The 16,283-nt window shown below is 40.2% G+C and overlaps 3 protein-coding genes across 12 annotated transcripts in view; 2 read left to right on the forward strand and 1 right to left on the reverse strand.

The window, feature by feature from the left end:
- The first annotated feature begins 1,249 nt into the window (after window positions 1-1,249).
- Window positions 1,250-7,978, forward strand: LOC124996762 (protein SET-like). The gene is made up of 8 exons (XM_047570067.1): window positions 1,250-1,490; window positions 2,982-3,039; window positions 3,114-3,256; window positions 3,387-3,490; window positions 3,572-3,685; window positions 3,988-4,158; window positions 6,104-6,238; window positions 6,450-7,978. The coding sequence occupies exons 1-8, from the start codon at window positions 1,421-1,423 to the stop codon at window positions 6,468-6,470; spliced, it is 816 nt and encodes a 271-aa protein (XP_047426023.1). The 5' UTR covers window positions 1,250-1,420; the 3' UTR covers window positions 6,471-7,978.
- A 2,554-nt stretch (window positions 7,979-10,532) lies between these two features.
- Window positions 10,533-15,802, forward strand: dync2i2 (dynein 2 intermediate chain 2). The gene is made up of 9 exons (XM_047569738.1): window positions 10,533-10,771; window positions 11,178-11,435; window positions 11,962-12,071; window positions 12,220-12,377; window positions 13,172-13,281; window positions 14,250-14,414; window positions 14,711-14,943; window positions 15,025-15,182; window positions 15,431-15,802. The coding sequence occupies exons 1-9, from the start codon at window positions 10,694-10,696 to the stop codon at window positions 15,667-15,669; spliced, it is 1,509 nt and encodes a 502-aa protein (XP_047425694.1). The 5' UTR covers window positions 10,533-10,693; the 3' UTR covers window positions 15,670-15,802.
- sptan1 (spectrin alpha, non-erythrocytic 1) overlaps window positions 15,790-16,283 on the reverse strand; it is a 30,200-nt gene continuing 29,706 nt past the window's right edge. For all 10 annotated transcript variants that reach the window (XM_047569735.1, XM_047569734.1, XM_047569726.1 and 7 more), the window contains one exon: window positions 15,790-16,251. In XM_047569735.1, the coding sequence (XP_047425691.1) occupies window positions 16,126-16,251 (126 nt within the window). In that variant the 3' untranslated portion in view covers window positions 15,790-16,125. The remainder of the gene's footprint in view (window positions 16,252-16,283) is intronic.

Below are 16,283 nucleotides of genomic sequence, written 5' to 3' on the forward strand. Positions count from 1 at the left end.
GCTGCCCGAAAGCTTTAGCGGCAGGCACACAAAAGAGCCACAGCCTTACACATAAAGCCATCAGAGGAATGTTGAATCATTTTAACACTGCTTGGAGTTTGAAAAACCCAATTTAACCTTTTCATTTATAATTGATGGTGTTTTATTGTTTGAATTTGAGTTTTGAGTCTTGGATTTCTGGTGAGCAGCATAAAAAAGTATAAGAGACCAGAGAACAGTAAAGCAGGAGGGAAAACAAAAATCTATTTTTAGCATTTTAGTTGGATAAAGCTGTGATGCAAATGTTGTGCCAAAGTCCTTTCAATTTTAGACAAAAGAATTAATAAAACAAATACAATACGTAAGACAGGCTATATCGTGATAATCCCAATACATAATAAAAGATGAAAATGATATAATGACAAATAGTGGACAGACAAATTAAAAACATTACCAATAATAAAATAAAAACCTAATTATTTAATTGTTTCTAGAAACACTAAAAAGGGGAAACTGAATAGAAGCTACAACTGATGCAGGATTATGAGACATTCAAAAAGAAACTAAAAGTCTTCATAAAGTAATTTCAAACTACAAAAAGCTATAGAAAAAAATGTGTTTAAATTTGATTTGAAATTGTATTGATTGCTCTATCTGTTGCTTGTGTGTGCCAGCACTTACTACCACAGGCAGGCCTTTGCCTGTTTTTGGTGCCATTTATGATCACTGTCTAGTTTTGAGTAATCTCCTTGGCCAAAGCATGGAGATCTTATTGTTGAGTGTTGCATTCTGAAACTAACTTTATCTTGAGGGTGTCTGGCCTGGAGTTTTTCTCCTTCTGACTTGTGGAGCGGCGTACTCATCTGTGGTCATGCTCATCAACCTGATGAGTCTTAATGACATGCAGTTATCCACTCCTACCTGGATACACCATTCTCTCGTTATACCTTATTTGTATTCTGCCTTGCTTGTCATGTGGTAATATATCTTTCATAATTTATTTATTTATTTTTTACATATATACTCCACCTATATGTGCACTGTTTGTGTGTGTGCATGTGTGCGTGTGTGTGTTGAATGCTTCTATAACGCTCCTGCTAACAACGTGAATTACCCCATTGTGGGATAATAAAGTGCTTCTAGATTTGGAACATAATAATAATTTACTAGACCAAGTTTGAGTTGTTGACTGGCTGCTAGCGTCAGGTTGCAGTGTTGCACTCCGGCCAGCCGGGGGCTGCAGAGTACCATAAATGTATTCACCGACCAGGCGAAGCCACAGAGAAACAAGCGTGCGAGGCTGCGCTCATTCTCCTTACCTTACAGTGGGTTCTTAGACACGCATTTTGTGTAAGGTGGAACTAACTTTTGTCCTACAGAGAAGAGTTGTAGACTGTCCTGGGTATTCACCTGGTCAAAAAAGTCGCAGCAAACGATAACCATGTCGACCTCATCGGCAAAAGTCACAAGGAAGGAGAATTCTAACCACGACGGAGCGGACGAGACCTCTGGTAACGTTAAGGAATGGCGGTTGTCCTGTGCAACGCCATTTTCATTTGTTTATCGTCATTTTGTTATTTCCAGCACAATGTGCTGTGTAATTTGGACTCGAATTTATATATCACTCTGGGCGAGCAGCTCAATATATTTATTTTTCCGCATAGAGACCTCTGTGTATTATAAGCTGTTGTGCAGTGCAGCTCAGTAATGTAGCCCGCTAGCACGGGCTAACTGTTTAGTCAGCGTGAGAGGGTAGCTAGCTGTTAGCTTACTTTAGCTGCTAGCATTAGTTCATGATCATGAAGAAGGCCGATATTTGTTTTGCGTACGCTACTATGTGATGCGTGGTGCAGTTATCGTCCATGCACAGATTCTGTGGAGGCTGTGGTGCACGGTGTAGTGACGAAATCGCCCTCAGCTGTGCAGTTCCCTCATACGCTCGTAGTTGCACCTCCATCACATTCCCCCCACATTGTTAGCAAGTGCCATATCCACTGTTGCAGGTCCAGTGAATGGCCGATCACTAGCAACATCCACGTTATTTGCTCTGATTAACAAGCGTGCGAGCTTGGCTTTTGAATTCTACATTACGTGAAACGTAAACAAGCGACTATTTATTATTTGTTAAAATGTTGCTACGAGCTGCGCTTCACACACGTAAGGGGGGCTTTAGTGGACATGGCAGTATGTCCTTACCGGTGGCAAGTAGGTCTTCGAGCGAGACATAGTTAAGCCCCTCATTCAAACCAGGCCGCCTTTAGAGGCAACAGGAAGCTCCAGACTGCAGGAGCAGAGGGTCGCTCTGCAATAGAGTTAACACACACAGCCTTTATATCTCTACGAGGACACTAGTAGCTCTTTATCTTATCACATTTAAGTAAATTAGATTAGAATAATTTTAACCATAAAACCAAATCTTAACCCATCTTAACTGTGGCTGCCCTTGCAACGGGTCTAACTTTATGTGCACCTGCACGTCTTGTCTTCATGCCATAGTGCTAACCATGTATATGGTAGAAAGTATAATTTGTTACTGGAAAATCAGCCTATTTTCTTTACAATCAGTTGTATTTTTCATGATCAGTGGTTGATTAAGTTCCCGTGAAACTTAACCAAATTATACTATTCCTCATAAAAGTTAAGATTTATTCACTGTTGACCTCATTAGGGAAGTTTTAATATGCTGTTTTCTTAATAAGTGTAGCTGGTGTTGTGAATATTTTAAGTGGCTTATGATTAATGAGAAATGCTCCTCAATTCAACTCCAAACAGTTGCCTGCTGAACATCTGCCGTAGTCTAAAACACAGCAGATGAGAGTACAACAACTCCCAGGGATAACCTAATTGCCGCTGTAATATTTACTGTGTAGTAGTTTATTTTCTGTCAACAGTTTATGTACTGTAATTGTTTTTGACCACATCGCGACACCTAACCTTGATTGCTTTATAATTTTTTTATTTGGAAATAACACAAATTTAAAAATGTTATCTTTTCGTTTCAGAAAAAGAGCAACAGGAAGCCATTGAACACATTGACGAAGTACAGAATGAAATTGACAGGTAAATGTGAATCTCGTTATTTGCACAGAAATATTGGTTCATTGAGAAAAGTAACATTTTCTTTTCACCTCCAGACTGAATGAACAGGCCAGTGAAGAAATTTTAAAAGTAGAGCAGAAGTACAACAAATTACGCCAGCCGTTCTTTCAGAAGCGATCAGAACTCATAGCAAAAATCCCCAATTTCTGGGTCACAACATTTGTCAACCATCCACAAGGTAAAATGTTTTGTGTTTGTATGGTAGCTGTAACCTCCGACACTTTTCTTGTAACCTATAATTGCTGTGAAGTGCTTTTAAATGTTATTGTAATAAATGCATGATCTAACAGTGTCTGTCTGACCTCCAGTTTCAGCTCTTTTGGGGGAAGAGGATGAGGAAGCACTTCATTACTTGTCGAGGGTGGAGGTCACAGAGTTCGAGGATATCAAGTCTGGATATAGAATAGATTTTGTGAGTTGTTGCGTTCACATAGTATTTGTGTGTTGTTAATGGTTTGCCATATTCTGATGCAGATGTCTTTTCTTTCTTAAGTATTTTGACGAGAATCCATACTTCGAGAACAAAGCCCTTTCCAAAGAGTTTAATGTAAATGAGAGCGGCGATCCTGTTTCCAAATCGACTGAAATTAAATGGAAGGCCGGGAAGGTTGGTGTGCATTTGTTTCTTTGTTTTGTGTATCATTGTGTAGGAAAAAAGTTGTATTTTAACTACAGCACACTTTCATCCAGAGCCAGAATGAGTCATTTTTCAGGCAAAATATAAAGCAATGTTTTCATCTTACTCATATTCATAGACCATATTAAATGTGTGTTTTATGATTAAGTGCTTAAATGTTTTAGAGACTAAAGAAACAACATGACTGTAACAGTGGTTTCAGTTGTTTTTTTCCTCCTAGCAATTATCACTTTATAAACTACATTCCCGACTGGGCACCTCTCTCTCCTCAGGATCTGACGAAGCGTACTGGTCAGACATCAAACAAAGCAGGGAAGAAAAGGCAGCACGAGGAGCCAGAGAGCTTCTTCACCTGGTTTACTGACCATTCGGATGCAGGAGCTGACGAGCTTGGAGAAGTGATCAAAGACGACATCTGGCCTAACCCGCTGCAGTACTACCTGGTAGGAAAGCTCAGGGTTACAGTTTAAAACCCATTTATTTAATCTGGTTTAAACTTAAAACGTACATAATCTGGACAACTACTATTGTGTTAGTCTGTTTTTATTTTGTTGTTTGGCATTAAAGATTTGTGAAAGGCAGTTTGCGGTAAAACTACTAGAAACACAGCAGTTTAAAGTGTGCCTGAATGGATCAAATGTAATAATTAATTGAATGCAGTAGATGACCTGGCAAATAGAAGAGACATAAACGGATGGTCTGTTCCTTGTTTGGAGTTATAGTCTAAGCCTAGGCATTTGAAGCCCTGTTCTAGGGCTGAGCGGTATGACCAAAAATGTATATTGGGATATTTTTCAAAATTCTGATGGTATCAAGGTATATTACTTTTTTTTTTTTTTTTTCCATGCATAATCACATGTTCACAACATTTTCTACTTGTTGAGTGAGTGATTAATGCAGTAGACTGACTAAGCATGGACTGTTTTACTGTGATGATGAGTAAATATTGTAGAATAATCTCTCACTGGTAGTAAAACTGGTTTGCATGGCCCCGTGTTAGCACTGACTGCTGATGTGGAAATCCGGGGACAACTCGGAGATTAAAAAAAAAGAATAAAGTATTATCAAGATGAAATGAAGAAATGAGGACAATTAGGGTTTCATTTATTTTGACATATTTAAACTGCAATGACGTCAGTAGCATTGGCCTAGTTGAGCCCTGGTCTGGACTCAACTTTTTTTTCTTATTCATAAAGCTAAAATTGGAGGCACTTTTGGGGGCGTCCAAAATGGGGGCTGTCCCCAGAAATCAGGGACGTCTGGTCACCCTGAAAAAAAATATCAAAACAACCAACACAACACCTTTTTTTTTTTTTTTTGCAGTGTTCCAAATGCTGTTATCAAATACACCAGAATAGCAGTATATTACATATTCTTATCAGAACAGAAAAAAATGCCAGTGTTCGGTAGGAACTGGTAAACTGCCCAGCCCTACCCTATTCACACGAGACTAGCATTACCTGGGGACCTCTAGTAATTCATAATCATCTATGTCCATAATTTGTCAGATAAAAAAAACCACCACAAATGAATTTCTCCAAACACAGAAGCCCTGTGATAATACTAATCTGGTGCTAATTTGTGTCTCTGTGATTTGAATGTGTATTTTTATTATTTTTAAGACATTTGCTTGATTCGCTGATTTTTATTTTTTTTTTTGTTTCGGCCTGTCAATTAAGATTCAATTAAGATTTATCAAAGGTGTGTTTGGACAGCGGTTGGGTTTCAAGGTCATGATGCTTTTCACAGGAAAAGGGCAAGCTCAAACTATAATGATGAGACAGATGACACATAGAGCAACATATTTTGATGTGTTGGATTTTATGTAGAGATGCATTATTTATCACATTGGTTGAGGTGGAGCTGATTTATATAAAGCCAGATAGTTTGTAAATTGTTCTCCAGAAGCATTATAGTCTCATCGCATCATGTTTTCATTTTAAAGAGATTTTTATTGTAAGTCCATATTTGCAAAATGATAAAAGCTGTCAACAAGTGTATAAAAGTAGCAGAGTACCTCGGGCATGTAGTCAAGTGGAAGCAGGAAGTTGCTGAGATGTATGAAACACAGAAACAGTCATTTCTAAATCATGATGTCACCAGATAATGTTAATCACATGTGAACAGGGCTTTAGACTGCATATTACGATACCATAGTGACATACATGTGTTGCCAGCTGCGTCATTGGCTACATCTCCCAGTATTAAGATGAACGGTTTCCACAGAGTTCACTTTGTTATGCGTCTTGCCTCTGACGACCTTTTGGATCTCTGGAACAGCTGGGTTCTAGCTGCTCCAGTACAGAGAGTTGTCCAGACTGATAGCAGGACTCACTTAGTGTGCTTACAGTGCCTTCACAAAGAATCTTTCTCCGTTTAACTCCCAAGGTCCCTGACATGGAGGATGAGGAAGGTGACGGTGATGATGATGATGACGAAGAGGAAGGCCTGGAAGACATTGATGAGGGAGAAGAAGAGGAGGGCGAAGATGAAGATGAGGAAGGTGATGGGGAGGATGGAGAGGTGAGGAACGAACAGAATATGGCATTTTGTTTGTGTACAGTTGGTTGTAAGAGATTTGTGTAGTTTAATTTAGCACCATCAGACTACTGGTGTCAAAAGAACATGCACATGCTTTAAACACTTTCTGAATATTGAAAGTAACAGTAACTTAATATACTTATGAGATGTTGTTCTCAGAAAACCCAGTGTAATACTTGTTTTCCTCCCACAGGATGATGGTGAAGATGATTAAATTTCAGCCAACATGTGTTTTTTTTTTTTTTTTTTTTTTTTTTTCTTCCTGGTCCTCCCTCTGTGATCATCCTACAACCCATGGGAGCAAAATATTTTGTTTTGGGGGGTTTTGTAAAAAAGAAAAAAAGAAGGAAAAAAAAGAAAAGAAATTCACCCGCCCTTTTGTGTCATCGGCCTGTTCGTCTTCTTCCTCTGCAGCCATGGTCTGTCCTGCAGACCGGCTCCATACACAGCAGGGCTGCAGGAGTGGAGGTGTCTGTGACTCTCTCAAAGTCTCACTTGTCATTGTATCTGTACATCTCCCAAAGACATGTAAAAGAATAAAAAAAAATTTGTAGCATCCTGCACGTCATCTTACATAGATTTAAAATATGTACAATAGCAATTTGTATGTACAATGAAATAACAGTTTCTGTTGAAGTTGTGAGTTCAATAAAAATAAGCCATGGTGCAGTGATAACTTAATCATAGCATCCCTAGCCACTTTATATATATATATATAAATATATATAAATGTATATTATAATATATCCAGTGGTGGGGGTGTACTGAGGCTTATTAGAAGCTGCATTTTTTTTTGTGATCTATTGTACTAATGGAACTGATTGAAAGCACCAGCTTGTTCCTTTCAACTGTTGTAAATGTGTTTTGGGATATACATGTACCTTAGTAAGCCAGTTGTTAAATGCACATAGTTTAATGGGGAGGTGTGGTGGCAGTGGGGCTTTGACACCAACTTTAGACTTTTGTTAGAAGAATTTTCATTATCTTTTTCAGGCACCCACAAGAAAGTTTGAAATGTAATTTTTTTTAAAAAATAAAATGAACTTAAAGTCATGAAATTTTGAGCATTTTGAGATGGGAGAGTAAACGATGTTTTGTAGAGTCCTCTGTGGAGTCTGCAGCTTTTCTCCTGTTCCACTGGAAACATGTTCACATTAAATTAAGTGTACACGTTGCTTTGTTACAATAAATAACTGTATACATGATGTTTGGAGTAATTTGATCACATTTGGGTGTTTCAACTCGAACTATTCCAAATTTTAGCCGCTCTGCCCCCATCAGAAACGAACTTGCCCCTGGCTCTGTAGCCAACATGGCTTCTGTCGCTAGGCCAGTCTGGTTGTTTAATTATTATTATTATTTTTTTTTTTTAAATCTCATGTGGACGTAAAAATGGTTTAGTGAAAAAAGTGCATGTATTTATTTTTTAAAATTTTGTTGACCTTTTTTGGGCATGGGGAAACCAAACAGTCCCTATGGACTGCTGTGTGGCAGCTTAAGTAAAAGTTATTGAGCTCAGTTGACTGTATAGTCTGCTGTGAATGCAGCAATCTTTTAGTATATTACAGTTCAAATGAAATACTAAGGCTAATAATACATGGCTAGTGGCTATCTAATGTGACCTTTGATGCTCATAACTGTTTAGTTGTGTCACATTGTCAAATCTCCCACCTTGCTGCAGGTGGGTTTTAAAATAAACTGGGCTGACTCAGGTTTACAAAATTCTTGTGTTGATTTGTTTTCTTCGATGTCTTCAGTTATCAGTTGCCTTTGAAGGCACTCAAGTGGTACATTTTAAGGTCAGTGGTACACTGTAGAGAGCTGTATTTCAGTGCACACCAAGTGTGGCAGTAAGTAAGAAAGATGATGAAAGGGAATTATTTTTAAACAGGTCCTTTTGAGTTCTGTACAACGATTTTATCTATATAGCATCAATAACAATACAAATTGTCTCAAGATGCTCTACAAAACCTGACCTGGAACCGTTCAAACTGTTGAAAATGTTGACATAATCAAATTTGAATGTAATCATGTGATTTTGACATTTTTGTACAAAAAACATCCTAAATTATAAAGCAACATCACCAACATTTCTCTCATGCTGTTATTGTCACTACATTTACCATCATATACTTTTAACAAAGCGCCTGTCGTGTAGTTGGTCCACCACTAGGCGGCGGACTTTCACCGATGGAAGGCCGTAAGGTCCAGCTGCCGATTATTTATGCTATGTCTGAGAAGATATTCAGTCATCCAGATTAGGGTATATTTACACCATACAAGTCATACACCATACAGCTGGAAGCTGAAGTGCAGACTATATATATATATATATATTATTATTTTTTTTTTTTTTTTGGCTGTTTAAGACACAATGTAGAAATGGTTCAAAATTGTTCTTCTTGGGTAAAAATGATACAAGACTGAAGAGAGTGATGGAGCAAATAAACTACATCCAATATTATTTATACGGCATCAATAACAATCCAATTTTCTCAAGACACTTTACAAAACCCACAGTCTACAACCCTCAGAGCAAGCACTAAGGCAATGGTTTCAAGGAAGAAACCTTAAGCAGAACACATGGAGGGACCTATAGGCTTGAGGCCAGCTGGAGGACCAACTAATCAAAGTGGGAAGAAAATAAATAATTTAACCTAAAAATGTAGGCAGCTCAGCATCCATGACACCAGCCCACAGGAACATTCATATATTTCCCACACATCTAGGATGCTCACTGACACTACATTCCATAGCCCCTTACACGATCCACTACAACTGATGTTAAGCCATAACTCTCATTGTAACCATTAAGTTTGGGACCACCCATCCAGTCAGTGGTGATGCTAAACCTTTTAGCTTCTTTAGGGTGTAATTGGCAACCAATTTACACTGATAGGCATGACTTTATGACTGCCTTTAGTCTCCCTTGTGTCTCCAAATCAGTTGTGACTCATCAGAGAAACAGAAACAGAAACAGAAACAGAATGTTGTTAGTGGGGGTCTTTGGGTCCTATGAGTTGAGGGGAGGGTTTGGGGAAGGTTTATTTAGTTTTTCAGGACCAGCTGAAATTATTTAGGCATTAACAGACCCTTCTCTCAGACCTGTCTGGTAAAGCTCATAGGGCCTTTTCAAACTGCTGATCGCCATCCAAACAGCTCTCAGCTTTTCAGTCTCTCAAAACTCGTCATGATCAAAGACACCACATCGTCCTAGGATTGGATTCAACAGTCTTTAGTTTGCTAAACAACACTATGCATTCTTCAGTCTCTGCATGATCATTCAGCTCAGCCCCTAGTGAAGGAAAAGACGATTGGTTTTAATTGATTATATCAAAAGTAATTATTAAGAATAATGTTTGATGATAATGTGAATCTGCAATCTACATCTAAAAATAGCAGATCTGCCTATGGATTGTTGCAGAGAAAGAATAAAGCAGTTGAAAATGGAAAAACTCCGGTACCTCAAAATTGTACCTACTCTATGCCACTTAAATGTGATGGTTTTTAGGTCCTACTACCACCGTAAGTGTTTCAATTCACCCTATCCTGTGAACACTACCAGGAACATGTGGCCAGGGGCAGTGCACAGTAAATATTATAACATTTAAAAATATATACATATTTCCATCGTTTAAGACAAGGCACAAATGAGCTTTGCTTCATCTATTACAAACTAGGGCTTGTGCCATTGGTGTGTGTTTGTGGTTGTGTCTCTGTTTGTCACCAATATTATATTTATGCCCACTTTTATCATATGTCTTAACTTCCGAAATGGTATTGTATTTAATATATGTTGTACATATTTAGTCTTATTGATCTCACATTAAAACCGCACTGAGGTGAGGTACTCCACTTCACAGAAGGGGGCGCTAGTGACGCTACGGGTTAAACTTGTTCTATTGTTGCACTTCTTCTACGCTGATTCCAGTGATAATTTTTCTCTCTCTCTGACGGAGATTATAAGCCATTATTTAAGTCAAATGATAAAATTATGAACCCATGAAAGACCAGTTTCGAAGCATTTTCGTTGAAGAATAAATTGATTAGTGTCTCCTCAGTGTTTTTTTTTTTTATTATTATTTTGATAGAGACTGGAAATTCAGGAAATTAAATTATCTAAAAACCAACAACCTAAAATATATCGGGAAAATATATGCTGTTTTAATTCCAAATATGACACAACAATTACGTGAACGTTAGGGTACTTTCTTCTGGAGAAAAGGCGGAAGTGAACGCAGGATTTCTTTCTTGCCCCGCGAGATCCTCTTCGTAACCAAGGCAACGGTAGCTTTGTGTAAGATGGCCTTAGCAAAGGTGGGAGGGTGGGAGATACGAAAATCAGTCAACGCGGAGTCATTGGTTCGTCGTGGTTAGTTTTTAATCCGTCGATATTAATCATCGTCAATTCCTTTTGTTTTAGCCAGATTATCTAACATGTTTACTGACGAAGCCCTGGACTCAGTGAGTATCCAGTCACTGTGGTGGAAATCCCAGCAGTCAGCGCAGCAGTCGGTATGTTTGAGCAACAGTACCATTAAGAGTGTCCCCTAGCTGTGAATGAAAGTGTACATGATGTCCGTAGCTGTCGAATATTGCAAGTATTAAAGACACTGCATCACACTTAACCTATACTTGCTCGTTGTCAGAGGCTAATGTTAGCATGTTACGTTCAAGATGAGGAGGAGGATGCTTCCAGGTTGAATCACGTGATAATTTACTTCATGAAACAACAGAAACGAGATTTCTCCAATGTCACAGCCTCTTGCTTTGTACCACTTTAATATGAGATGTTGAATGCATTCTTGCATTAGTACTCGTCTCCCCTATATTACCTGCTTACGCTTGTTTACTTGTGGATTTGTGACTGCATTTACTACATGACTGATGTCTTAGTAGAAGTTCCTTTCTGGTGTTTCAGAGAGGCTGTCAGACCAGAGCCGTGCACAATGCAGAGGCAGAGATACAGACTGTGTCCACTACTACCAGCTGTACGCAGACAGAGCCACAAGACCAGACAACACATGTCTCCCAACAAAGCCATGAGGAACTGGAGCTACCTGGCCTGAGGAACTTCTTGCAGCGGGTTGAGGACACAGTTATCAGAGAGTTGGTGAGAAATTCCAGGAGCCATGCCTTTGACGGGTTCCAGGCAAACTGGGAAGATCACAGTCAGCTGGTAAGCAGGACGTAAAACCAAATTTTTTTTTTTCTTGGTTTCTGAGGCAGGCATAGCTGTTGGCTAGAGTAAACTCAGAAAGTTTATTCATGTGCCTAATGAGCATTCTGGAGACAGACTCTGTACCATGGCAGAGGTATACATACTAAGCAGAAGGAAACAATACCATGAATAGTTTTTATTTACTAACATAATACAAATTGCAGTAATTCAGTAATTCACACAGTTTTTCAATGTACTTGGCAGCATGTTAGAGAACTCTCCGTAGTTCTTCTGTGGATTTAATATATTTCGGTGTCTTCTGTCTCTTTATGTAATCCCATGTTGACTCCATCATGTTGAGACCAGGACCATCGTACTCATACATCATACTCTGATAGATTTTATTACTGTAGATGGATTGGATGAATTAGGAAAGATGATGTCTCCTTGGTGATATTGTGTAGTGGATGAAAAAGGAAGCATCTAAAGTGCTTAAAACTTTGTCGCTACCTTCTCTTTGTGTGACACTGTTCCATATTTGCAGGTCTCAAAGCTCCATTGCCTTCAACATACCAGTGCTCAAGAAAACCGTCTTCATGTCACCAGCGTGTCCTGGAGCTGCACAGGCTCAGTTATTACCTGTGCATACGGTCGGTATGTTAGTGTTTCATCTAATGACAATCCTCTGAGAGTGTTCTTGATGCTCTTCGCCTCACATCTATATTTTGTTGTTCAACGCAAAGGGCACTGTTGAAAATAATTCCACTTTGGTGTGATTCATATGTTGGTTTTTGGTGGGCAGGATTGACAATGGAGACTGGACCAATGAGAGGTCGTATGTTTCCACGTGGAACCTGGATCGCCAAGCTCTGCACACCAAACAAGCGGACATGGTCATAGATGTTCACACTGCAGTCACAGCTCTGTGCTGTCACCCCAGCCAGCCCGCCCTCATCGCAGGTAAACAGTGTCTCGCTCAGTTTAATATGCCATGCAAACAATGTAATCTGTAAAACATGGTTATGTTATGGGTGTGCATAGCCTCCAATGGCACTGACACTATAGTGTATACTGATAGTGGGACATAGTCTGTACCTAAAGCCCATATTCATTTGATATTTGCAAGGAAATGGTAAAATATTAAACAGGTTTTTGCAGGGTGGGTGACCCTTGCTTTAATGTGTGCACTTGGCTGCAATAGACGTGTTTCCTGTCTAGAGTCATTAATGTTATATTTCTTGCTGTTTGTGCTGAGGAGATGGCAACAGGACTTGCTAAATTAGTAGGTGGTCTCTGTGGTGGGCTTTCTAAATATCATTCTCTGCTGTTGCTACAACTGCAAATTCGCTGGAAGAAATACACTTTCATGTGATTTCACAAGATGTTCTGATGTTGTTGAAAACCCAGAATTAACTGACCGTGGTGATAATCAGCTTTGTGTATTATTTATCCAGGATGGCCAGTTTTCTTCTTAGTGAAGCCAGTTAACCCCACGTAAGCTTTGTTGAAATTGCTTTGTGGTTCTGGCCCCAGATGTAAACTTCCTGTAGAATGAGCTGGGTTATACATCAGTCCGATAAAGATGTTTCAATTCTCGTTCTTGTCGTATGTTATTAATTCCAATCACAGTTTACAGTTTTAATGTGTTGCATTAAAAGCTCATTAAGTCCAGTGTTTTGGGGTCACCGTAACGCTGCGGTTTAGAGCACTGTATAAACCTGTGTGTGTGTGTGTATTTAATGCTGCGACCTCAGGAGGTCTGTACAGTGGAGAGGTGGTGATCTGGGACACAAGTCGAACTCAGGATCCCGTGCTGGCTCAAACTGGAATGTCAGCAGACAGCCACAGAGAGCCAGTTTATCAGGTGAGTGGGCACAGTCAGTTTGGCTTGTTAAAAAGAAAAAGAGATGAAGAGCTTTCCAGTGGTTAAGATATGCTGAGATGTGAATGAAGTTAACCATAAGGGGGAAAGAGGAAACTCAAGCTACACTATTAAGTATTTTATTTGATGCAGCCACTTTAATGTGAAAACTTAAAGGTTACTGAAATAAATTCATACAGCTGCAAGATTACTCAACACAATGGATGTTGACATTATGGGTCTGTTTAGACCTTGTATTACGATCTGATCTGGGCGATCCGATAACATAACTTCATGACGTGTATCAACACCCAGGGCGCACTGAGATGGTATATGAGAGATCTGACCTCTGGCCACACTTGGTGGTGATGTTGGTGAGTTTTTTTTTTTGTTTTGTTTTTTAAGAGAGAACAGCAGTTACAACATTCTACTCGGCCCCAGACGACGTTGGGGCTTCATTTTCATACAGAGCATGAAACTGAGATCAGATCTGGAGAAGCATTTGGATATAGATCTGTGGACACACAGATGTGAACACACGTACCTAAAGCTGACCAGAATAGTAATGGTAATGGTAAATGGTCTTGCTCTTATATAGCGCTTTTCTACCTACTCAAAGGTACTCAAAGTGCTTTTACAGTCAGAGACACATCCACACACACATTCACACACTGGGGGTTCAGTGTCTTGCTCAAGGACACTTCGGCATATGGCACACTCAGGGGATCGAACCGCTAATTCTGGACAATCCGCTCTACCTACTAAGCCATAGCCGCCCCCATAGTCCAGATCAGATCTTAATGCTATCTCTGAACAGGCCCTTATGACCTTCTTGACTTTTGCTTGAGGACATTTTCTCTAACTGGACCTCTTTAAACTGGAACTGAATTCCACAAGGTATTCAATTAAAGAATAAAGTGAGCCTCGACTCATCAGTTTGATAACAAGATTAAACATCTTCCTGTTTGCAGGTTGCTTGGGTGCCCCGGCAGAAGAAAGGAGAGTTTGGGGTGCTGAGTGCCTGCTCAGGAGGAAGGGCGCTTCTGTGGATGGTGGACTTGGACCAGGGAGGGTTTGTCCTGAATGCTGCCTATGCCTTAGTAACACAGCAAGTTCCCCACAGCACCAATTTCAAGGTGAGATTAAGGTGGACTGAAATCACTTTTCCATTTAAATTTCCTATTTAAGTATACTTTGTATTAATCAATGTCTTTATTTTTATAATGTCTGCTTCATAATGCAAATTTGGGGTCAAATTTTGGAGTGTGGTCTCATTGTGACTAGACTACACTGATCAGCAGTAAATTTTATTGCTTCAACACGTGCGGCCAGATCAGTCCAGAGGATATTCTTCTCGTCATAGCCTTCATGTGGTTCCCAGTGGGTGGAAAAAAAAAAAACAAAAAACCTAAAAAACTTATTTTGCTCAAAGGCTCGTGGCAGCAGCACTGTGGGCGTCACCGCCCTGGCTTTGTCTCCATGGGACCCTGACACCTTCCTGGTGGGCTCCGAGGGCGGCCTGCTGCTTCGATGCTCCTTTTCCTCCCAGACGCTGGCTGCAGCGCCCTCTGAGGGCCAGAGTGTGACACTGAGAGCCCCTGCAGTCTTCTCCTTCAGGCCTTTCAGTGGCCCTGTTCACTCCATTCACTGCTCCCCTTTCCACAGGTGATAGTCCAGAATTATGAGAGATCTGCAGGTGTTTTCCATGTGATTTTGACCTTTGTGACTTTTGCCTTGTGTTTACAGGAACCTGTTCATGAGTGCAGGAACTGAAGGTCTGGTCCATCTCCACTCATTGCTGCAGGCCAACCCCCTCCTCTCTCTCAGGGTTTCAGACTCCTACATTTTTCAGCTGCAGTGGTCCCCAACCAGACCACTGGTTTTCGCTGCAGCCACTGGTCACGGTACAGCATTCAATTATCTAAAGACAATGTACATGATGTCTGGCGATCCAGTTTTTATGGAAACACTGGATCTACACATGCACCCAAATCACATTGTTTTCAATCATAAAAGTGGAATTTCTGCTATGCAGGATCCCATCGCTGTCTACCTCAAAGATCAACAATTATTTTTCTTGAAGCCTAACAGAAAACTGACAGCATGTGAGGGCGTGAAAGAGATTAACCTGACTCACTCATCTCTTTCTCAGGTGAGGTGCAGATTTTTGACCTGGGCCGCAGGTCGCTGAGACCCGCAGCCACCATTGATCACGGAGGTGCTGGTCAAGCTGCAACTTGTTTGGCCTTTAACTCTCAGAACCCTCACCTCTTGGCAGTGGGGAAAACGGATGGGACAGTTGTAATTTGGCAGCTGAGTGCTGATTTGACGGAGCAGAGCCCCAGAGAGAGCAGCCAGTTGGAGCAGATAGCAAATCAAGTGGCAGAATGAGACATAGTGCCTTTGACAGAAGAAGACTGTTGCAGAGGACTGACTGATCATGATGTGAGATAAAAAATGTTTAAGTTCAAGTGTTTCAAATGTGTATATGAAATAAATCCAGAGTAGAGGTTTCCAGTTCTAACCAGTAGCGTTTATTAAAGCACACTGCAGTTGTTAAGCTGTTGTTACAACTTACTATTAGGTTCTTAAATTCATTGAAAGCACAAGCTAAAACAGCTAAAAACAATCACATTCAAATGCAGACTGATCCACTATGCTATCATGAGAAGCACAAAGAGTTAGGGGTAAAGTGAGATAAATAGATAGTACAGATATTTGGTATTAGTGAGTGTTCCTGGTGCCACAATCATGCAGATTCAGCCTTGTGTTGGTGTTAATGTGTGTGTGTGTGTGTGTGTATGTGGGGGGGAAACGCATCCCGATTGGTCACTGGTGGGCAAGGGATCAATTGACGAAGAGCGAGCGAGTGAACTCGACAAAGTCAAAAGCTGACGGCAACTCTCGACCCTTGCTGTCAAGGTAGGGCTTCATGTGCGAGAGGCAGTAGTCCGCCTGCTCCTTGGTCAGATTCTAAAAGGAAGGAGGACAGGGTGTGACTTACA

The sequence above is a fragment of the Mugil cephalus genome, chromosome 19 (genome assembly GCF_022458985.1).
Source record: "Mugil cephalus isolate CIBA_MC_2020 chromosome 19, CIBA_Mcephalus_1.1, whole genome shotgun sequence".
Lineage (NCBI taxonomy): Eukaryota > Metazoa > Chordata > Actinopteri > Mugiliformes > Mugilidae > Mugil > Mugil cephalus.